The sequence below is a fragment of the Lycium ferocissimum genome, chromosome 5 (genome assembly GCF_029784015.1).
Source record: "Lycium ferocissimum isolate CSIRO_LF1 chromosome 5, AGI_CSIRO_Lferr_CH_V1, whole genome shotgun sequence".
NCBI classification, from domain to species: Eukaryota; Viridiplantae; Streptophyta; class Magnoliopsida; order Solanales; family Solanaceae; genus Lycium; species Lycium ferocissimum.
This window is the reverse complement of record NC_081346.1, coordinates 63659290-63683084: the sequence shown is the minus strand read 5'-3', so window position 1 is coordinate 63683084 and position 23795 is coordinate 63659290. Positions and strand designations below refer to the sequence as shown.

The following is a 23795-nucleotide window of genomic DNA, read 5'->3' as shown; positions in this document are numbered from 1 at the left end:
GCAGATATGATGACTTTGCCTTTTGTATAAATTCTTGTGATCTTACAAACTTGGGTTATAAAGAAGGTCTATTTATATGGTGTAATGGTAGAACAGATGTACAATGCATATTTAAGAGGTGGGACATGATTTTTGCTAATAAAAATTTCCTGAATCTCCCCCCTCAATTAGAAGTTGAACACTTATCCAGGGTAGTCTAATCATGTACCACTTGTGCTTTCTTGTGGAGAAGAAGTGATTAATTTAGAAGAAGTGATTAATTTAGGAAGCAATTTAGATTCATAAATGTTTGGACACAACATTACTCTTTCCTGGAGCAGTTAGGACAATTTTGAAGTTCAGACTTTGAAAATGATCCATTTTTTATTTCAAGAGTAAATTGAGGAATGTTAAAGAGGCTTTAGTTAATTGGTGCAAAGACACATTTAGGGACATCTTTAAACAGCTGACTGTCTTAAAAGATATTGTCAAGGTTAAAGAAATTCAGACTAGAGAGGGTAGACCACATTTCACTGATTGGGTGGTTCCCTTCAAGACTTTCTTGCGCAGACTCAAGCCGTGCCCAAATTTCTTATATATTGTTTTTAAACAACTGGCTATCCTGGAAGATATTGTCAAGGTTAAAGAAATCCAGTTTGAGAGAGACCCTATTGCTAGAAGTAGAATGGTATTACAAAAAGCTCAAGCTGAGATGAAAAAATATCTTCAATTGGAGAGAGAGTTTTGAAAATAAAAGTTAGCCATAACTTGATTCTTGGAGGAAGACAAAATCACCAGATTTTTTCATAGCCATGTCGAAAGGAGAAAGAGGAAGCTGCAGTCTGACAATATTCAAAATTCAAATGGTGATTGGAGTGAATTAAATTGTCACAGGAAAAGTAACTTTTTTCCAGCAACAATTTTCACAGGAGGTGGGACATACTAAGTTTGGGATACTACAGAATGTCCCTAGGATGATTTCTTCAGATCAAAATATTGCTTTTTGTACCAGTGCTACTGTAGTTGAGGTTAAAAGGGCTGTGTTTGCTCTAAGTAACTCTAGTTCTATGGGGGTGTGATATGATGAACCTGTTTTCTTATTAGGTAGGATACAATTCCCCTGGAAATGTTTTGTTAAGCAGAATGCATTTGATTGATCTGTAGACTGTATGTAGCTTTTAGCAATTCAAGATTCTTTTTAAGACCTACTACTTGTTTCAACTCTTCGAAGGGAATATGTCACGGCCAGAATGGAACTTAATAGACTGGCAGGTGTTAGCGTTGTTTCCGGGCAAGATCTGCAATACTGGATTCTCGATCATATAATTCCACTTCAGTGGACAGGACCATTAAAGTCCACGAGGGGAAAACGTGATTGACCATCTTGGCTTTAGGTTTCTGTGCAGAACTGCCATTTGTTTCACAAAAAAGGAATAGTATAATAACCTGAATAATAGCTGCTTAAATTACCTTGAACAGAAAGGAAAAAATAAAAAAGCTATTGCAAGTGAGGAAGGCCAACAAATAAAGATTTCATTAGATCAAAAAGTTTTCTTTTTTTTTTTTTTTGGTTCTTCTCTTTAGTAGTATTGGATGAATTGGACCTGAATTTCATAGAATGGTCTATACAGCTTATTCCATCTTCCTAATTATAACTTCGGTTAACTGTCAACTTCACGAGTGTATTCTTCTTTTTTTTTTTTTTTTTTTTGGGGGGGGGGGGAGGGGGAGGGGTTGGGGGTTGTTAACTTATCACATTTATCCGAAAAATATTTTTATTTCGTGCCTTACATAATTATTTATTAGTCTTAATGCATATGTGACCCCTAAACTTGTCTCTTTTTTCCATTTTGACATTTCAACTAAGTGTTGTTCCTACTGAATCTCTGAACTTGATCTCAAATGTGTCTATCAAACATAATCCGACTTACATAACATATATGGTGAGTTTCAATTTATTTATTTTTAGCCTTACACGTGAATGTCAAGCACATCCTATGGGGAAAATTCAACCAATTAAAACACTCCAACCATTTTACTTATACACATCAAATGTTAAGTTTTGATTTTGGTTTTTTAATTTTTAGTTTGGTTTCCAGTTTTGATTTCTTATTTTTCAGTTTTTGATTTTCCAGTTTTAGTTTCCGGTTTTGGGTTTTTATTATCCAGTTTTGGTTTTCTATTTTGAATTCTTATTTTCAGTTTAGTTTTCAGTTTTCATTTTCAATTTTAGTTTCAAATTTTGATTTCTTATTTTCCAATTTTTCTATTTGATTGGTTTAAGTGATGGTTCTTCACTTGTATAACACAATAGCGATGTGTATAATTAAAATGGGTGAAGTGTTTAATTGGTTGGATTTTTCACGTAGGGTGCGATTAACATTCACACGGAAGGCTAAAAAAATAAAACTCACCATATATATTATGTAAGTCGGATTGTGTTTGATAGAAACACTTAAGCGCGATTCAAGTTAATAGAAACAACACTTAGTTGAAGTATCAAAATAGAAAAAAAGGTCAAGTTTAGGGGGTTGCATATGCATTAAGCCTATTTATTATATATGTCATATGCATTTTTTTTCTATGACAAATTTCATACTCTATACTTACATAATATCATCTTTTTTTTTTTTTTTTTTTTTTTTTTTTTTTGCGCGGATTTTCCTTCATTTGGGTGGTCTTTAATTTTGCTTCAAATTAGTGATCTTTAATTTTCGCCCTTCACCTAATCCCGAAATTGTAGGTTCGAACCCCAATTCAAATAAAAAAAAAAATGTAAGGCGGAATTTTGCAAAATCACCTACAAATTCACCCTTGGGCCTTAAAACTTCTTTGTTAAGCGCCAAATTCTACCTCTCGCCTTAAGTGAAATTCTGCCTTAAAGGTAAAAGTTATACACCACCATTTTGAGGGAAAAAATTAAAGACCACCCCAGCTAAGGCCATCTCCAACCTTGCACCATTTTTTTCACCAAATGTTATTTTGGTGCAAAAAATAGTGTCTTGAGCTCCAACCTTACACTATTTTTTGCACCATTTTTGAGTGCATAAGTGTTAATTAAATTTGGTGCAACACTATTCATCTACACCATTACTATTCATTAATATTTTATTATTTTTATTATATAACACTTTTAATTTACCATATTATAAATTTTAATTTTTACATTTAGATTCCTAATTATTTTTTATGTAATATCTTATAATATTAATTTTACATCTTAATTTTGGAGTGTAAGTTTTATAAATTAATTTTTTATAAATTAATTTTCGTATATATTATTTTTATATAAAATTGTGAGTTAATTTTATTATAAGTTATAATTGTATAAAAAAATATAACTATATTTTATCAATGATTTCACTTTTATTTGAATTATCCATTAATATGTATAACGTATAATATTTGCTTACAATTTATATTATTTAAAAATTTATGGTATAAAATAATTTTATATTAAATGATTATTTAACAAAGAATTATGAATTACATGGGATGGATATATATAAAAAAAAAAAAAAAAGGATTTGTTTTATGAAATTAAAAAATAAAATTTAAGAAAAGAAAATAATATAATATATATAGAGAGAGAGAATATAAAAAGAATATTCTTTTTTAGTATAAAAAATAATAGTGTAATAGATTATAATTAATTTGCACCATTTTGATGCAAAAAATAATGCAATGGGTTAGAGATGCCTAAGGGCAACCCTGCAAATTGCCCTAATATCATCCATAGTCCCATCAGTGTGAACAAACCCGTGATCCCAGCACAAAAGGCACATCTTTCTGTTCTCCCCGTGCATTTTCTACTACTCACCCCATCTCTTAGTTTGACTTAGTAACACGAAATTTAAAAAATAAAGAAAAAAATTTAAAATGTGTTATTCAAAATAAATTTTAGATATTTATACAACTGTAAATCATTTTATAAAGTTAAATTATTTTTAAATATATATAAATATGTCAATCTTATTTTTAAATATATATATATATATATAAATATGTCAATCTCTTTGGGACAAAATAATAAAGAAAGTACAACTGTTTTTTGGGACAGAAGAAATATATATATTTTTTACTTTTTTTACGGAAAATAATGTTAATATCTAACTATCTAAAATGGCTGCATTTATCTTCAATTAGTTTGTTATTTATCTATCGAACTATATGAAATAGGCTTTCATTTACGCCATCGAACTATAGGAAATGAGCTCATTTACGCCACTCATCAATAATTCCCAACTATTTATGCCATCGTCGTTATCAAAATGACTCATCCATGTCATATTTCATTAACGCTGATTTTATAATACCAGTTATGACACGTGGCCTCCAATTAGAGGTCTACGTCGTTTAATTAAATCAGCCTAATTTTAAATACCAAACTATTAAAAAATTCGACCCATACACCTTACCCACCTATAACCATAATTTAGTTGGAGGCCACGTGTCATATACGGTATTGTAAAACCAAGTTTAATGAAATATCGTGGATGGCCTATTTTGATAACAGTTAAGACAAGATAAATGAATCAAACTATTGATGAGTAAGATAAATAGTCATTTCCTATAGTTCGATGGCATAAATGAGCCATTTTCTATAGTTCGATAAGATAAACGAAAACCATTATTTGTTGGCATAAATGAAATATTTCGATAATTGGATGGCAAGATATTTTGAGTCCTTTTCCATTTTTTTTATGACATGAGAATCCACAGCCGCTATCCTTCAGGTGCACACGGGTAAATTTTATACGTGTAGATTTGCTCATTTCCAATTGATAGCCCAAACCACCTAAAAGATTTCTCTCCAGAATGTTAGAATGTCCATAAAACAGATTCGACGACGAATCTTTTTTTTTTTTTTTCAACCGGTAAATTCCCAAGTACCAATGGTGCATGGTTCTAGATTAAGTGAATAATGAACCAACCCCTCTACCATTCGAGTATCCACATCGAATGGAGATATAATTATCTTTGTGGGATATATGCAGAATATTAACAAAAAATAGATGTATCCATACTAGAAACTGGGATACACCTAAACTTTTTTAAGGTGCATAGCCTATTATAGAGGCATTCTCACAACTCTCACTCCAAGTCCTTATCAATTTTGAAAATTCCCACCATACACAGCTAAAAAGACATGTATGCTATCTATCGAAAACAACAATATAGAACTAGAACAAAAACTTGGCAACATACTAAACCATAGACACTGATAACTGTGAAGTTGATTCATTAAACAAACAAACATGCCCAATGTAATTGCACAAAGTGAGTCTAGGGAGGATAGAGTGTACGCAGACCTTACCTACCTTGCGAGGTAGAGAGGTTGTTTCCAGTAAACCCTCGGCTCAAAGAAAAGCATTTCAAAGCATATCGGAAAAAGAAATTTGATTCATTGCAACACCAAAATCTGACATTCTGGCCAAAAGCTGAAATTGACTTTTTGTATCACAAAAAATCATCAATAGTCATTACACATTGGTTCAGATCATCTTTACTGTCAAGAAGTAAAAAAGAAATAAATTTCTAAATATAGTAGAATTTGTTCAAGATGCAGCATCCTTGGCAATAAAGAAACGGATTATCAATTTCTTCCTTCTTGGTTCTACCTGATAGATTATTCTAACACCGTGAAAGAGACAACGGGAAATGTTACATGGGCTTAGTGTTCCCAAGAAGTGTTCCCACTAGGTTAGTCACCTGCAGACAAGATTAAAATGGCGTGCTTAGTTATTGTTGGATCTTGAAGAAAACAGAAGTGTAACAACCTCAACTAAATAGCTTGAAGTTTCAGGAGCATAAATACCGAGCTATCTAATTTTGGCTCGCAGTAATTAGATGGGAAGAGATTTAATGAGTAGGAAGGGGGGCACTTAAAACAGCAGTATGTATATACAAGGGACTAAGTTCAAGTAGGCATACATACTAAAATTCAGTGTTAGAACTTCAATGAAATATTGGAATGTTAATTTGAATGTATATATCAAGTGAAATCATGGTTTCCATTCGCAAATCTTCAACTTCCACAAATTCTTTTATTCAAGTGTTCATGTTCAAAAAACAAAGAATCAATCTAAACAAACCTTTATACAATTTTAAGTCAAATATTGTCCAAAGGCCTGTCTCAGTATAATAAACCTGACACATGATTTGAATGTTATTTGTATTAGCGCAAATGTTACAGCTTGACGTTTTCTTAGCAATTTGTTAGGTTTGCTTCCTGTCCAGTGGAGTTGATCATTCATTCTTCAGCTTCGAGTAATCTCCTCCGTCTAACGAGTTAGGTTAGGAAAAACTCTTCTTGTATTTAATATTGCCAGCTGGTTCACTAAGATCATCAAATTTATTCACCTTTACTTTGGTGTTTACATGGGAATCAAGAGCCCAAAAGCTCTAACGAGTAAAATATCCTTACCTTCTTTATTTCCTTTCACCCTACACAAAATGACAAACAATACTAGAATTGTTACTGCTCATAACATTACCAATTTAACTCACTTCACAACTTCTGATCAAACTAAATGGAAGTTATAACTTTAACCACAAGGGAAGGCACCATTTCCCATGCACATGCACCACAACTTCCTGTATCTGGTTGCATCAGTTGCTTTCACACCCAAATTATCTTGGAGCACTTATTTAGAGTTTTAGTATGGATTGCAATAGCTCATGTTCTCCACATGCAGTATGTATTGAAATAGTTGGATTGAGACAAAATAATGTCATCTACATATTGAAGTACTTCAACACCTAGAAAATCGTTAAGGTTGCCAAAAATCTTTTACGAAGAAACAAGCAACAAGTAAATGAACGGGTCAAAACAACTGAACTCTCGCTTCCTGTGATTAAGATATCATCCACATAGAGTAGCAGTTACACAGTGGCGTGGTACTAATGACGAATGAAATCGAAGTATCAAACTTAGATTTTACAAATTCCAAAGATAGCAAATCAGTTTGAGTTCATTGTTCCATGCACAGGGAGCTTGTTTGAGACAATAGATCACCTTTTAAAGATGGCACATGACTTAGAGGCTAATTAAGTTTTACTGCAAAAGAAAGTATCACAGGAACAATAGTTGGTTTGATTACTAGGCTGACTATGGAGCAAAAATCAGCAGAGACATTGAGTTAATCCTTTTTCGACGCGTCTACCTTATAACGATCTATTGAAGTATCAGTTTTCTGATTGATCCTATACAACCACTCACAAGAAACAATTTTTTTAGAAGGATCAGGTGGTAAAAATTCCCACCTTTGGTCTTTCGTCAATGAATCAAACTTCCCTTTCTACTGAGTTTGATGCATTGATGCAAAATCAGACGTGGGAATTGGTACCACGTGATCATTTTAAAAATATTGTTTCTTGCAAGTGGTTGTACAAGATCATGCAAAAAGCTGATGGTTTGATAGATCGTTATAAGGTCATGACTCGTTTCAAAGGGATTCACTCAACGTCCTGGTATTGATTTTAACTCCACGTTCAGTCTAGTAACCAAACCAACTGTGATACTCTAATTGCAATAAAATTAAATTGGCTTCTACAATAACTAGACGTCAGTAATACCTTTTCTCCATGGTCATCTTGCTGAAAAGGTATATATGGAACAATCTCCGGATTTCACGCCCATTTGTGTCGTCTAAAAAAGGCAATCTATAGTCTCAAGCAAGCTCCTCGTGCGTACAAACTCATGCATCACCTGCTATCTTTGCAATTTGTAAAATTTGGATCTGATACTCCGCTCTTTATCCTTATCAGTACAATGATACCGTGTACCTGCTCATCTATGTGGGTGATATTATCATCACTGGAAGCGAGAGTTCAGGTGTTAACCAAGTCATTTCTTTCCTTGCTGCTCAAGAAAAGATTCTTGGCAACCTCAACTATTTTATACGTGTTGAAGTACCTCAAAGTGTAAATAGCGTTATTTTGTCCCACTCCAACTATATAATGACATACTGCATAATGAGAACATGAATCATTGCAATCTAGTGATATAAAACTCTCGCTAAAACACTTGCTAAAATTCTTCGAGTATTTACCTTTACAAACTCTTGCTAAACACTGAATGAGTGCTAGTGAGATATCTAGATTAACGATGGTGTAAAATCAGTTGATGCAACCAAATACAGGGAATTCCTTGCAAAGCTATGATATTTGTGGTGTTCACCCGCACAGACATCTATTTTTCAGTAAACAAACGGTCACAAATTATGCAAACCTCCTCTAAGTTTCACTGGCAAGCTCTCAAATCGATAATTCGGTATCTTTGAGGCACTATTCAGTTTGGTTTATGTTAAACACGCAGTAACAATTTCATCTATCTATATGGTGCTGATTGGACTTAGTATGTCACTAATAGACCTCAACTACTAGCTATCTTCTGTTTTTTTGTCATAATCCGATGAGCTGGTAATCCAAGAAACAACACATAAGAGCTCGCTCCTCTACCGAAGATGTATATCGAGTTGCAAGTACACTTGCTTAAACTACTTGGCCAAGAAACCCTTTCGCATAGTTTTTTTTTTTTTTTCCTCTTTTTTTGAGTCAAAGGTAACCCAAACCTTTTGGCATAGTTGCAACTCAACTTCACCAAATTCTAATTATATACTGTGACAATGTTGGTGCCACATACTTGCGTGAAAATATTGTTCTCCCACAGTCGAATAAAACACATTATAGTGGATTCCATTATGTTTGAAAGAAAATGCAGCAAAAGCAGGTTTTAAGTTGTACACATACATGATCCAGATTAACTAGCAAACACTCTCACAAAGGCTCTTCCTAAACCATCCTTCAGCCCCATGTTCAAGTTAGGTGCTGTTGTACACTGCCTACCTTGAGGCGGTGTATCAGTGCACACGTTACTGTTTGTTAGTGTTTGACCTTTTGCTAAGCAGTTTGTTAGAATTGGTTCCTTTTTTGCAAGGTCGCTTAGGTTGTTCCTTCATTCATGGTTTGGCTTTGAATAAGTGTCCTCGATTAAAAGAGAGTTAGTTCAGGAACTGTCTATTCTTCTTGTATTTACCTTTACTGTGGTGTTTATACTTTGTAACCAATAACTAGTGAGCCCGGACCTTCAAGGGGTCACTAGAGGTATTGGAATGAGCGTATATACCCTGATGTATCTCATATGAACTGCAAAACAATGCATATCTTTCTCCATTCTAACCTATTCATTCGCTTCAGTAATTATTTATAAAGATGATAAAATCCATATTTAATCAACTGTGATCTATTCTATTCGAGTAATTAAAATATATCTTAGAACTACCAAAAGCCACAGGATTTGTCAATAGAAAAGATAACTCTTCTCTTAAAAATTAAATATAACTACTCAATCTAAAGTTCAACCCATTTCCATTAGACAGACCAAATAAGAAGATATAGTAATTTAACCACTTGAATGTAAATCATGTGTACTTATTATGTAGTACCAGGTTAACTCCAAGATTTAGTGAAGTGAGAATGATGGTTTACCTGCCAGTACTTCGAAACACATCGGTCAATACAATTATTTTCACCCATGTTCAACTCCGAGTCCTTGTACCTGAAAATCCATTTACAAATGCATTGTCAGTCAAGAAACTAATTCTTGAGAAATGATAAACAAAACTCATATTAGGCCACAAGCATAAGAAGAAGGAGTAACATACTTGTTCTCAACGCATTTCTTGAAGCATGTATGCGTAAGCCTGAATTACGGAAAAAAGAGAAGGCAAGAACTTAGAGAAGTGGTCAGGATGAGAAATACGAACTAGAGCCCAGCAAGGCAAAACAAAAGCTAGAAAAATAGATAACACTACCTTTATGCAGAGAGAAAGATTACTTCCAAACATCATATTAAGAGCTTTGTAGTATATCTTATAAACTAAGATTTGTTATATTTCCACAGCACGTTTTAAAGCACTTTATCAGGGCATGTTTAAACATCTAAAGACTTAAATTAAACAAACAGAAGTGTCCATTCATGAAGCAGTTTACACTAGGTCCTATAACGTGAATTTATAACGGGGTACCAGGTTAACAGATAACACTACCTTTATGCAGAGAAAAAAATTACTTCCAAACATTATATTAAGAGTTTTGTACTATATATGTTCCCAGAGCACCTTTCGAGGGACATGATCAGGGCATGTTTACACATTTAAAAACCTTAATTAGACAAACAGATACAGTTACCAGTTTCAAAAAGTTAAACAAACAGAAGTGTCCATTTATGAAGCGGTTTACACAATATCCTATGCTCGAATCTTGCACCACCCATCAACAAAATATTGTTTGTGTGCTTGTCCAAAGAAAAAGAATAAGGTCACATGTGAAAGGTGTCTATAAAACTTAAAATAAATAAGCAAGTGTCCCCACTCAAAAGTGTCCCCACTATAACTAGTTAAAGAAGGTTTACACAATACATAGCAGGTCTTCCTCTACAATATATCTGGATCTTTTGATGTTCAAAAGGACAAATACCATCAATCCCAGTTCCCAGCCCAAATGTTAAAGCAAAATATTATGTATAACAAAGAATCAGCATAAAATTGTGTGGCACTTACTTATTTCATGTAAAACTACAAGTGTAAGGGGTTGCTCGGTAGGGTGTATTAAGTAGAATAATGCTGGTACTAAATTTTATACAATGTTTGGTTGGAAATTTAAGTTTGGTACAACTTATACCAGTATTACTTATACACCCTATTCAGTACTATACTTATACATAGAAAACCATGACATTAACAATACTAATACTATTCTATTCAACATTATTTATAAATTATGCAATGCATGTTATTTAATACAAGAAACCAAACAGTCGATAAAAAATAACGTCCACATAACTAATCCTAGCAATACTAATACACCCTATTGAGTGCTATTCTTATACACCCTACCAAACGACCCCTAATTGTTCAATGTACATTACTGCACATTGACCAATCATCCTTATACAATTTGATTGTCTAAGCAAACTCACACAAATGGGTATATTCCCAAACATTCAAGAAAGCTAAAAAGGTACCTACTTGTTAAACATTTCAACTCTGTACTCCATCTCTTTTTCTGCCATTGAGAATATCTGCTCAGCCAAAAACAAAAACAAAAAAACAAGATTTTTAGTTTCAAATTAACACTAATAGATCAGAAACAGACACCCATTAAGGCAGAAACAATAAATAGTATTCCCTTTGTCCAAATTTATGTGATACTTTTTGTTTTTGCCAGAGTCAAACAAGAAAATCTTTGACCGGGATTTATTAGTATGCCCTTTAAATTATTGTTACAGTACTTTTTATGTAGTTTCTAAATATGTAAATTATTCTTTGGAAAACTTAAAGATTGTATGTACGAAATCACAGGCAAAATAAAGAAATTTGACTCTCGAAATCCGAATTGTAATTGCGACACAGGGAGTATATATAGTGAAAAAAAAAAAAGAAAAAAAAAAAACCTGTTCTCTTTCCATCTGTGAAGGAACAGCAGCCATTAGAACTGGAAAAGTAAGTAAAGAAAGATTAGGTTACATGTAAGAATTAAAACCCAACAAAATAATATGAAGTTTATAAGATAATTACATACCTTTTCTAGGTTGGAAGAAAGAAAATGTTGGGATTAGTTGTATAGTGTGGATGAAAGAATGAGAGGCGCAAGAAGAGAGAGACTGCAAGGGTTTTGAGTTTTGAGGTTAAACTAATGTTTAATGACATTGAGTTAACGGTCTCTCAAACCTACGATGTTGAGACAAAAAAACCTACGTTTTTTTTTTTTTTTCCCTTTTTTAATACTCAACTTCTTTTTATCCCAAAAACAATAATTAATAATTATTACTTTAATCCGTCTCAATTTATGATGATGGTATTTGACTTGGCATGGAGTTTAAGAAAGAAAGTAAGATCTAAAATGAATCATAGATATTTATGTTGTTATTAATTATTTTATTAAGGTAAAATGAGTATTTTAAGTTAAATCTATATATAATATAAAAGAAAATGTGTATGTTTGCGCAGACTTTAGTGAAAAAAATTAAGATTTATCTTTTTCTCAATTTTTTGACATTTTTCTCTTCATTCTCTATTTTACTAAATAAAATAAAATATTAAAGGTTCATCCCCAACATATAATAAAGACTCACTCACCATTTAATAGTATTATTTCCCATTACTTCCGTTATAATTATTGTAATTACATTGTATTAAATCCATTACTTCCCAAAAATCATGGCCCACGATCTCTTAGTTAACATCCCCCCAAAAGTCATGCACGTTCTACAATTCTTAGTATCATCAGGTTTGAGCTTTTAATTCAATAAAGAAGAATTATAAATGGTTACCTGAAATATAATGGAGATTTCCTATCTTCACTTTAAAAATGAATTCCCTAAATACTGTGGCACTTCTTCTTCTTGTAACGTCAAAATGTAATTACACCATAAATTTCAAGAAACTTTTCTGGACTCATATAAATCCATATTTCAACACACAAATTGCAATTGCAAGATTCAAATTCGTGTACATGATTTTGCTCATTACAATATAAGAGATTTTCACTTCTATCTCTCGCCGTGAAAATTTGAAGGTTTTAGATCTTAAGGGGAGACTTGCTTAACTTTAGTATTCAACAGGGTTCATACGAATTTCTAACACTTTCGACTACGCAGACGAGAGTCTGATGGAAAATAGTATCACTTCAGTGCCTTCTGAAGACAGTAGTGTTTCGGTTGATGCTGCTCAAATTGTCCATGCGATGAGAAAAAGAAAGTGGAAGAAAGAATACTCTGAAAAAGGATTGGTTTAAATATCTTTTATAATTTTACAAGGCATAATGAATGTGATAGAAAAATTAAGAATTTAGGGTTGGGTAAATTTGGAAGGAGAGTTGGGATGTTTCTCTTGGTTGTCTTTGCGGAGCATGGATTCATTATATTTTCCTTTTTTTATTTTCCATTCCAATCATATTTCTTTTCCATTTAAGTTTTGATTTATGAGAAAATTAAGAATTTTCCTTTTTCCATCCAAAATTTATGTTTCTGTAATCTTAAACAATCACGGTAATTGTATCCCCTTAAGATAATGAGCCTTCTTTTCTAATCAACTTTAATGTGACTCATCACAATAATTACTATTTGAAATTCCCCTATTATGAACTATTTTACCTTAATATATTTTAAATTATATAGACCAATAAATATATACTTACCTTTTTCCTCTTTTATTTTTTTTCCCATCATTTTTCAATTAGCTTATCAAATAACCTTTTATAATGGTATTAATATTAGTTATGAACAACATTTAATTAAGAATAACAGGTAAGAGAATTAATGTTAGATAAAAAATCTACGATTATGATAAAAATAATAATTAAATATTGAGGTATGAGAGGACTTATGTTACCATTAAGGGTTGTGTTGGAATGAATCGCTTGTGCGAGGCGATCGGAAATTCAATGTGGGTACCACGGTGGAAACTAAAAAAACAAAAACATAGGAGGACTTATGTTACTATGTTAACTTCTTGACAATTTGGCAAGAACTCTGTTCGTATAAATCTATAAAAGAATGTGCAATGTTTTTTATTTAGATTTGCTTTTCTATTATATAGTTTTATATGTAACTTTATTATACATTTGATTTATAATTTCTTTTTATTTGAATGTTTCACATTATATATCTGTTCTTTTTTCTAAAAAAAAGTTGATCTTATAAGTTTTATCTTTTCTTTATTGACTAAATTAAAAAATATATATGTCTAACCGCGCGAAGCGTGGTCAAGTTAAATTGTTAATAAATATCGAAAAGTGTCGTTCTTTTTTGGCTAACTAAAAAAGAAAGAGTGTCATATAAATTGGCGTCGTTTGGACAAGATTTGAAATCAGGTTGATTTAAGTTGAAGTTCTGTTTGGACATGAAATTTGAATTTCTTAAATTGTATATTTTTTTTCTCATAAACATGAAAACCTTATGGAATAAGTTTAAAATTTTGAAATCAATATTTGGAATCCCAAATCCTACAATTTGGAGAATCTGGAGTTTAAAGTTGAAAAATCTTGTGTAATTTTTTATAAATAAACGCTACTTTAAAATCAAAATATGACATCACGATTTCAAATTGCAAGGCCAAATGCTCACTTAGTTTGACTAGGCACTAAAAAAAAATTTTTTTAAAAAAAAACCTCTGCCCTCCTTTGGATATCAGGAAGGAGAGGTTGTTCTAATTCCGGAACTAGAACGGCGCGTGAAATGAGCACAATCTCAAACAAGGACGGTTCTAGTTCTCTCGTAGGAGAGCACTTTAACACGAATAACATCACAATACATTTGATCTGTCGAGGGCTTTTCCTCGATTTAAGGTAAAAATTTATCTATGTTTGTAGATATATTTTTATCATTTAATGATTTGAATTTTATGCACTAAAAAATAAAATAAAACTTTTGAATTTTATGATATTAAATTAAAGAAGTATTTAGACTTTAGCCTCATAAATTTTATGGAGATAAAAAATGAAGGCCAAATGCTTAGTTTGACTAGGCACTAAAAATATTAAAAAAAAAACCTAATAATCATAATATCACTAAGGAGATTGTTCTAGTTAAGAACCGCGCGTGAATTGAGCACAACCTTAGGTTCGGGAAGGCACGGTTCTTATTCTCTTGCAGGAGAGCACTTTAACACGAATAACACCACAATACATTTGATCTGTCGGGGGCTTTTCCTCGATTTAAGGTAAATATTTATCTATGCTTGTAGATATATTTTTATCATTTAATGATTTGAATTTTATGCACTAAAAAATAAAATAAAATAAAACTTTTGAATTTTATGATATTAAATTAAAGATGTATTGACTTTAGCCTAATAAATTTTATGGAGATAAAAAATGATGGTCCAAATTAGGACGTGCAAACTTCACGATCCTGCTCTGTCAAGTCTAGTCTAGGTGCGCTTCCGCTCTTTCAAGCACGCACCCGATCGTGTATGTATTGCGTGAGTCCATGCATGTGACCATGGGACGAAACCTAAGTTTCCCATCATTTTATTACCCCCACTTGGGTTATAAGCCCGCGTAACTGGGCTCGGCAATGAGTCGTTCTGTATGTTCACTTTAGATAGGCTGGTAATGGTCTCTATATATCCGATGTGGTACATCAGAGTAGTTCCCATACTTGTGCACTTTGCATTTCTTTCTTTTTGAGAACAAGATGTTGCCAATTTGGGATAATAGAGGTCATTCTTTACCTTCTGTGATTTGAAATTTTGAATCCCATCAGAGAGAATGTATGGAAGTTATTTTGGATATATACAGATGAATAGAGTTTTGTGTACTTTAGCTTGATATAAATCCATTAGTGAGATGGGTAATCTTAACAAAGGTAAAATCTTGACATGTCAGCTAAATGGCCGAAAATTTCACTTGAATATAGTGAGTAAGTGATTTTTTTTGTTACAAAATAAAGAAGGACAAAAATAAAGTGACTTTCTGTTACAGAACTGAAAAAAGCTGATTTTCTGGCCATTTTCTATTAGTTGAGTCTCTTCATGAGTAATCAACCCCTTGCTTTTTAATTGTCTTAAACACCCTACTTCTCTAAAACCAAACAAGGACTAGGTACAAAGAAAATGCATGAATCAACTACCCAAATTGATGAAAAAGGGGTCAAGTTTAAACTTGGAACATAACAAACTAAAACAACTGCTGGCATTTTCATAATATCAAAGGGCAATATTAGTTGTTGGAAAAAAAACGGGAGGGCAGTATTAGTTAATAATCGACGATGACACACTTACAAATTGATTTCTAAATCTAAGGTGTAGACACATGAAAATTTCACAAGTTGTAAAAACTATCAAAATTTCCCTAATTCTTATATAATCTTACCAAATGAGTAAACCATAGTTCATAACAAATTTATTATGCTACTAGAAGGAATTTTTTTAAAAATGCAATATCTATTTATCGAACTTTAGCTCAATAAGAAGGAAATTGAACATGAGTTGCAGTGTAACTATTCTTTAATATAATCCTCCACATAGATAATCTCTTCACGTTGAGTATGCATTTCCGATCAGCTGACCGAGAAGACGAACCAACATTGCTACATTGAGTCAAGTCTTTATTTTTTTATCTAGCCGCTACCCTCGCGCGCAAATAAATAAAAATATGTGGACCAAAAAAACCACATAAAATGAGAACCCGCACTAGGCAAGTCCCCGTGGACGAAATAAACCTCCAAGGCAAATCCCCCGCTCGTCGTAGCTGGCATAAGGGGTTCGAACTTTTTCGAGACCTCATTACGGCCTCATGGAACCAACTGAGCCACCCTTGCGAGTTCGAGTTTTACATTTAAAAAATATATTAACCAACTCATAAATCTTTTTTTTTTTCAAAATATAAACGTATGGACTAATTTTTACATTTTTTTAAATTTGAAATCTCAAATCCTACTATTTGGAAAATCTGGAGTTTGAAGTTGAGATTTTGTGCAATTTTTATAAACAAATGCTGATTTGAAACCAAAATTATGAAATTATGATTCCAAATTGCAAGGCCAAACGCCTACTTAGTTTGATTAGGCACTAAAAGTTAGAGTGAGACTTTTGAATTTTGCAGACGCTTACTTAGTTTGATTAGGCACCAAAAAATAAAGTGAGACTTCTAAATTTTATAGTATTAAATTAAAGATGTGTTCAAGTGAGACTTTTGGATTTTGCAAACACTTGGTTAGACTAGACACTAAAAATAAAGTGAGACGTTAAATTTTATGATATTAAATTAAAGATGTTTTTAGTCTTTAATTTTTGTCCCTCAAATCGCTGGTCTTTAATTTTTGTCTCTACGTCTCAGTTACTGAAAAATTGTGGACCAAAGTATCCTTATGCACTGATCTACGAAACCAGAAATTTTGGGTTCGATCCCTAGCAGAGGCGGTGAATTTGCTTGGCATAAGTTGATAAAATCTTTGCCTTGTCCTGCATAAGTTCTGTAGGAATCTAATTATCTGACATAAGTTGTGTAGTAACTAATTCGCAAGACATAAGTTTAGAGAACCTTTGCCTTTTTCAAAGATAAATTTTGTAGGAATTAAATTTTCCGACATAAGTTGTGCAGTCTCAATTCCGGCATAAGTTGTGTAATCTCAAGCTAACTAGTTACTACACAACTTATATCGGAAAATTTAGTTCATACAGAAATTATGCTGGACAAGCAAAAGTAATTTTTTCAATATCAGGAATACTTTCTAACTTTTTTGTTACTTAAAATGCTGAAGGGCAAAGGATAAAAATTAAAGACTTCGAGGGACAAAAATTAAAGACGATCTTGCTCTCGCCTGGTGGATCTAAAGTAAATGGACCACCCCTCAATTTCCCGTCACTTTATTGTCCCCGCTTGGATCACAAGCCCACGTATCTAGGCTCGGCTATTCAACCATCCATATGTTCCCTTTATATAGGCTGGTATTGGTCTCTATATGTCCGATGTGGTACTTCAGATTATTTCCCATACCTGTTCACTTCCATTAGTCGAGTCTCCTCATGTCATGAGTAATCGACTCCCTGCTTTTTTCAAAGTCTTTCTAACTCGTTTAATTTGTCGTAAACACCCTACTTCTCTAAAACCAAACAAGGACTAGGTACAAAGAAAATGCATGAATCAACTACCCAAATTTGATGAAACATGGGTCAAGTTTAAACTTGGAACATAATAAACTAAAACAAATGCTGGCATTTTCATAATATCAAAGGGCAATATTAGTTAATAAATCGACGATGACACACTTACAAATTGATTTCTAGATCTAAGGTGTAGGCAGATGAAATATTGCCCGGTAGGTAGATACATTCCCAAAGCTAGTGCGAAAAAACGTGTTAAACATTTCTTTTTACCACCATAAGCCTTTAACTGCCTTCGAATTTCATGGCACGTGAACTCTTTCCTATACTACTCCCTACGATGGGATGTTAAAGTGGAAGAGCCAAGAGATGACAAACGCGAATACCATACAAGCTAAGAGGAAATTCAAGAACCGATGACCATTCAAACAAGTTCGAGCTTCTGAAGTTGCTGATACCGGTGCAGACACTGCACTTGTAGCCACCGCGCTTGATTCATTAGTTTGCTGTGCTGACTCAATATCATTTGGACCAACAACGTTGCGTGCGATGGAATTGCATATTTCACAAGTCCTGAAAAAACAACTTCAAATGTTAAACTAATTCCAAGGGCAGATAGCCAGATACTTGAGCTAATAGAAGAATCACAATAACTGTTTCTGAGTAAACTTTAACATACTGGAAAAAGATGAAACCGAGTGGGAATATGTAAAAGAACAAGAGTGGAAAGAATTTCAATGTCGACACAAGTTACACAGAAGCATAAAGATGGAATCAGATAAATAAGGGTTGTGCAGATGCCCCAGATTGAACAAATACCAAGCTTTTTTTGTCAGAAGATACTTATCCTTTAGAACATAGAAGAACTAAATTTGAAAAATTAGGACTGCCATAAGATTATGGTATCCTGTCCAAGTTTGTACTCTTTAGCACTTCCATGTTTTCTAACTAGACGTCTGTTCATATAACTGGAGATATTTAGCATATTACGCTAACTATTTTGGCAGAAGTTTAAGGCTTAAGCTGTCATTTCTCATGATTGTCGAATTAGCTACCAAGGTCCTTGTCTAACTAGGTTTTCTAATTACTGAATGATGAGAATATGTAACTTCTCTCAAAAGAGATAAAATCTACAATTATGTGGCTCTTCCCTGGACCCTGCTAACATGGGATGCTAACATGGGATGTTTTGTGCACCGGGCTGCCCTTTTTTTACGTTGCTCCACAAGAACTAGTCGTAAATTTGACCAGGAAGATAACCGAAATGCATTTATCAGACAATTTATTTTGCAAAGGGGGAAAAGAAGACAATTTATGTTGCCATCGGAAAAAAATATACTACTCCATAATAGATTGACGGTCAAATCTCAGTTATTCACTTGCAACCATACTGAGGAGGAATGACAAGCAAAACAAAATTAGTAAGAATATAACAAACTAACCCTTATGATGACAATGGGTCAACGACTCTTGAGGTTTTATAGAAACATTTACTGACTTAATAATGCAGATCATGCTACAAAATACAACGTCAGGAACATTAAATCAGCTCCTCCAGTGAAGGGAGGAAGTTCCAAAGTAGAGCATACCAGACAGCAGTAGCGAGAGTAATCAACATGTGTGTGTGTGTATGCAGATATTCATATAGAACGACAACTATTTTTGTAAGTTAGTATGTCTGTACATACTTAAATGCACGTGTCTGTACATACTTAAATGCACTTATGGACGCTTGAAAAGTATCGTATGTCAGCAAGATTTCACTCACTAGTCACTACACAGATCTATCAGTAAATCAACTGTATGGATGGGAAAATTACCAAACAAAGTGCAACGGAACCAAGGAATGAAGTCACTAAACTTTAATGGCCAATTGATACAATATGGTTTTGGAGACCGGTTTTACTACAGCGGTCTGTTGGAATAATGAACACTTGGTTCCGTGGCTTTATAGCTGAATAATGATCACAAACATAAAACAAAACAAAAATATTCAAGACAAATATCAAAATAAACAGAACAGATCATAGTGAGAATATTTACTTTTTCCTCTTTTTCCACAATACTAGGACTGAAGGAGAATTTGATCATTATATCCTTATCTTCAAAAGTAGCATTTTTACTGGGAAAAGCACACACGCAGTTCATTATGCACAACAGGGTTCAGCTATTTCTAATTGGAGACGAAAAGCATGGATTATCGTGTTTAAAACTAGTGCTACTTCTCTGTTAATATCACCTTACTATTTTGTGTTAAAGATTGCATATGCATCTTGATTCTTCAAAGACCAATAAATCAAAATTAAGTTTTGGAGATTCCAACAATCAAATTTTCAAGCTGTCCAAAACAATGTAGCAGTTCCATGTCCAAATTTATATAGCACATTTACAAGATTGTTTGCTTTTTAATTCCATTTGATCCTTTCAATTACTTGGTCGTTATCAGAGCAAAAGGACGAATTTAAGTAGCTATAATTTCAAATACTTTCGTTTCCGATGAGATCACACATTTTGTACAGTGAGTACTAATAACGTGCGTCTCTAGTGTGCACTTCTTAAAAAATCAAAAGACTCATTGATGAAAGTTTCTATCTGAAAATGACACTAGAATCTTGACTGTGTAAACAGCAGAAGTCACTGTCAGAGAATAGATAATCAAAGTAAAGATCTAGTATCTAAGTAATAGAATATGCAGAGTGGAAGACAGCAAAATATTATCATATTGAGGGGGAAATAAAAGTTATTGCTTTATCCACTAAGGTCAAATCTTCACTTTGATAAAACAAAAGTGCATATCAAATATCAGGAAGAGCTTAGAAACTAAAGACAATTAGAGGGCATGGTAGGGAAAATTGTCGGTGTAATTAGAATACATCCTAATTCTTTCCATAAAGTAATTAAAAGTCCTAATGATACTTGTCAAGTTACCATTGATTTAGTCTCTCACTTTTCATTTTATTTATTCCCTTCAGATTCTTTTATTAACATTCTTTTATTAAAATAAACCATGCATTTCCCAAGAGAACAGACATCTTTTTACGTTACCCCAAAAAAAGGGTTAAAATAACTGCCAGTTTCAATAAAGAAATCAAACACTTCCAACAGAAGATTCAACAAATCATTTTCATTGCAAACCATTAAGTGAAAAAGAATCTAGAACAAAAAGAGAAGCCATAGTAGCAATTAAATAATAATTTGTTTCAAGATGGTAACTTTACCACTTAAGCATCTGGATTGATCACATAGGCAACTTAATGTATAATTCAGAGACCATATGTTATACAAATAAAACAAACACTTCCAACAGAAGATTCAACAAATCATTTTCATTGAAAACCATTAAGTGCAGAAGAATCTAGAACAAAAGAAAAGCCATTGAAGGAAATATGCAGGCAATTATACTTGAAGATCAGAAAATTAAACAACAACTATCACTTAAGCATCTTAATCACATAGGCAATCTAATGCATCAAAATCAGAGACCATAGGTTAAATTAAAGGGCAGAAACTTGAAAAATAAACTAAGGTTTTGCTCTACTCACTTATTTCCTTTGATTTTGAACCATGCCTCAGCACAATGCCTATGTGTAGCAGCCAAATCATCTTTACAGGAACATCCTAATTCAATGGCAACACCAGATTCAGGAGTATCAGAACTCAACAAACTCAAATGACAAATCCTACAATCTCTTTCAATAATTTTCCCAACATGCAACTTTGTTTCACCATTTCCATTTTCTAAATCCACTGATCTATCAGACTCAGCTACAGATGAAACTCTTCTAGACTCCACCATAGCTTCACCAATCTCAGACTCAGTAGCACAAGCAAAACTATAATCATCATAATTTGAACCATCAGCTGTTGAATAAAACTGAGAATAACAAGAACCTTCATCAGCATCAGAGAAACAAACACTACCCTCTTCACTGCTACCACTGGTACCAGCCTCTAAATCAACATGAGACACATCTACACTTGCCATTTTCAACAACCCAAATCAAGAAAACTAAAACTTTGAAGGATTTCAACTTCCAAGATTCAATTCTCTCCCCATTTTAACAACCCCATAGCAAAAAAAACCTTAAAAATCAAAACTTTGAAGGGTTTCAACTTCCAAGATTCAATTCTCTCCCCATTTTAACAACCCAAAAGCAAAAAAATCCTAAAAATCAAAACTTTGAAGGTATTTCCACTTCCAAGATTCAATTCTCTCCCATTTTGACAACCAATAAGCAAAAAGAACCTAAAAAATCAAAACTTTGAAAGGTTTCAACTTCCAAAATTCAATTTTCTCCCCATTTTAACAAACCCATAGCAAAAAAAAATCTTAAATATTGAAACGTTGAAAGATTTCAACTTCAAAGATTCAATTCTCTTCCCATTTCAACAACCCATAACCAAGAAAACACTTTTTAAAACCATAAAAATTGAAACTTTGAAGGATTTCAACTCCCAAGATGTAATTTTTTAATACCCTTTTAGTGTTGCATGAGTTAAGGCCCCAATGCCTCACTTGTAGCTCTATTAATAAGAAAAAATAAGGAAGTTGAGTGATGGATTAGGTGACACATTAACACCCCATTTTCTAAAATTTAGCAGCAAAGCAAAAAAGAAAGGAAAGAGAGGTGAAAATGTTTTAGTTCAACAATTATATGGAAAGTGATGAGCAGTGTTTGAGGAGGAAAAAACAAGAACGTAAAAGAGAGTCATATGGTTCTGTTAAGAGTAGATGTGTTTTATGGCCCGCTTTTGAGATATGATAATGATTGTACTCTAGTTGGTGAAGTAACAAGTACTTTGTCAAATTATCTGGACCATATGAGTCAAGATCTTTGTTTTTATTTTTTTATTTTTTTTAGATGTGAACAGTGAAAATAAAAATCTGTGATGGATACTTTGGTTTTTCTTAGTAGGCGTTTGGCCATGAAAAAACAAATATTTTTAATTTTATTTAGTAAGCATTTGGTCATCAATATCAAATATTTTTTACTTTATTTGGAATTTTAAAGTTGGAGTTGAAGATAGAGTTGTGTTTGGTTATAGTTTATGCAAATAATATTTAGTTATTTGAATGTATTGAAAGTGAAAAAAGTGAAAACGGGTTTTTGGTGTTTTTGTATTTGAAATTTTCATGACCAAACTTTGATTCCAAATAAAGTGAAAAAGTTTTCCGGAAAAAAGTAAAAATTTCTCATGGCCAAACGGGTCCTTAGAATTTTGAAGTTGAAGATGAAGTTGTGTTTGATTTATAGTTTTTGCAAAGAATGTTTAGTTATTTGAATGTACTGAAAGTGAAAAAAGTGAAAATAGAGTTTTAGGTATTTTGTTGTATTTGAATTTTCATGACAAAACGCTGATTTTCAAATAAATTTTTTAAAAAAGTGAAAATTCTCATGGCCAAACAGGTCCTTACTATATTTTTTTACTTTTCTAGTTTCTCGTTTCAATAGTTTGTGTTCGTGGTGAAAATGATTGTGGTTGGTGTAAATTATAATCGTTTGTGGAGTAAGATAATTATAAGCATTCGAGTAGTGGTTTCTTTTTTCTCCTTTTTTAAATATATTTTCCCAATCTCTTTGGAGTTGGTGAATCTAGGCAGTGAATTATTTTGATAAAAATGATGGGCTATCTGTATGAGTTATTTGTTGAAATTGTGAAACTAAGGAAAAAATTATCTTTTTTCTTCCCCCCTCAATACATTTGTGCAACTTCTAGTTATTTACTCCTTTTTTTCCCTTTTATATCATTGAATATATTTTTGTTAGACTATTGTGTAAGTTTACCTTTTATCAGGTATTGTATTGTCTTATGTGCAACCTTAATTCCGTATTTACGAAAAAACAATTATAGACTAACCTCCGTGTCCTTGATTCTGACAATGGGGTCAGTGTGGATCTTATATCTTTTGTACTATTCTATAATTTATGTTTTACGTTTGGTATGTATTATTGGCTTATCATTTAGCATAGAATTGAAGAAAACTACATAACCATTAATTTAATATTTTTGCTTTTCAATTTATGTGATTCACATTTTTTTCCGTCTATTTCAAAAGAATGATAAATTTTTATATTTAAAAATAATTCAACTTTAAGCTGTTGATTTTATCCTTATGAAAAAAAAACTTAACTATATAAATATCTATAAATTATTTTAATTCATAAACTTCAAAAAATCTATTGGTTTTTTAAATTCCGCGCA

The 23795-nt window shown here is 32.5% G+C and overlaps 2 protein-coding genes across 2 annotated transcripts; both read right to left on the bottom strand.

Annotated features, from left to right (window-relative positions):
• Nucleotides 1-5402: 5402 nt before the first annotated feature.
• On the bottom strand, nucleotides 5403-11692 carry LOC132057042 (mitochondrial import inner membrane translocase subunit TIM10-like). The gene is made up of 6 exons (XM_059449482.1): nucleotides 11566-11692; nucleotides 11438-11478; nucleotides 11013-11065; nucleotides 9648-9686; nucleotides 9472-9541; nucleotides 5403-5691 (listed from the first exon to the last, which is right to left on the bottom strand). Exons 2-6 carry the CDS (start codon nucleotides 11471-11473, stop codon nucleotides 5644-5646), a joined length of 246 nt encoding a protein of 81 aa, XP_059305465.1. The 5' UTR covers nucleotides 11474-11478; nucleotides 11566-11692; the 3' UTR covers nucleotides 5403-5643.
• Nucleotides 11693-17688: 5996 nt separating this feature from the next.
• On the bottom strand, nucleotides 17689-22311 carry LOC132057041 (uncharacterized). Its single transcript, XM_059449481.1, has 2 exons — nucleotides 21134-22311; nucleotides 17689-18164 (listed from the first exon to the last, which is right to left on the bottom strand). Exons 1-2 carry the CDS (start codon nucleotides 21574-21576, stop codon nucleotides 17927-17929), a joined length of 681 nt encoding a protein of 226 aa, XP_059305464.1. The 5' UTR covers nucleotides 21577-22311; the 3' UTR covers nucleotides 17689-17926.
• Between the last annotated feature and the right edge of the window lie 1484 nt (nucleotides 22312-23795).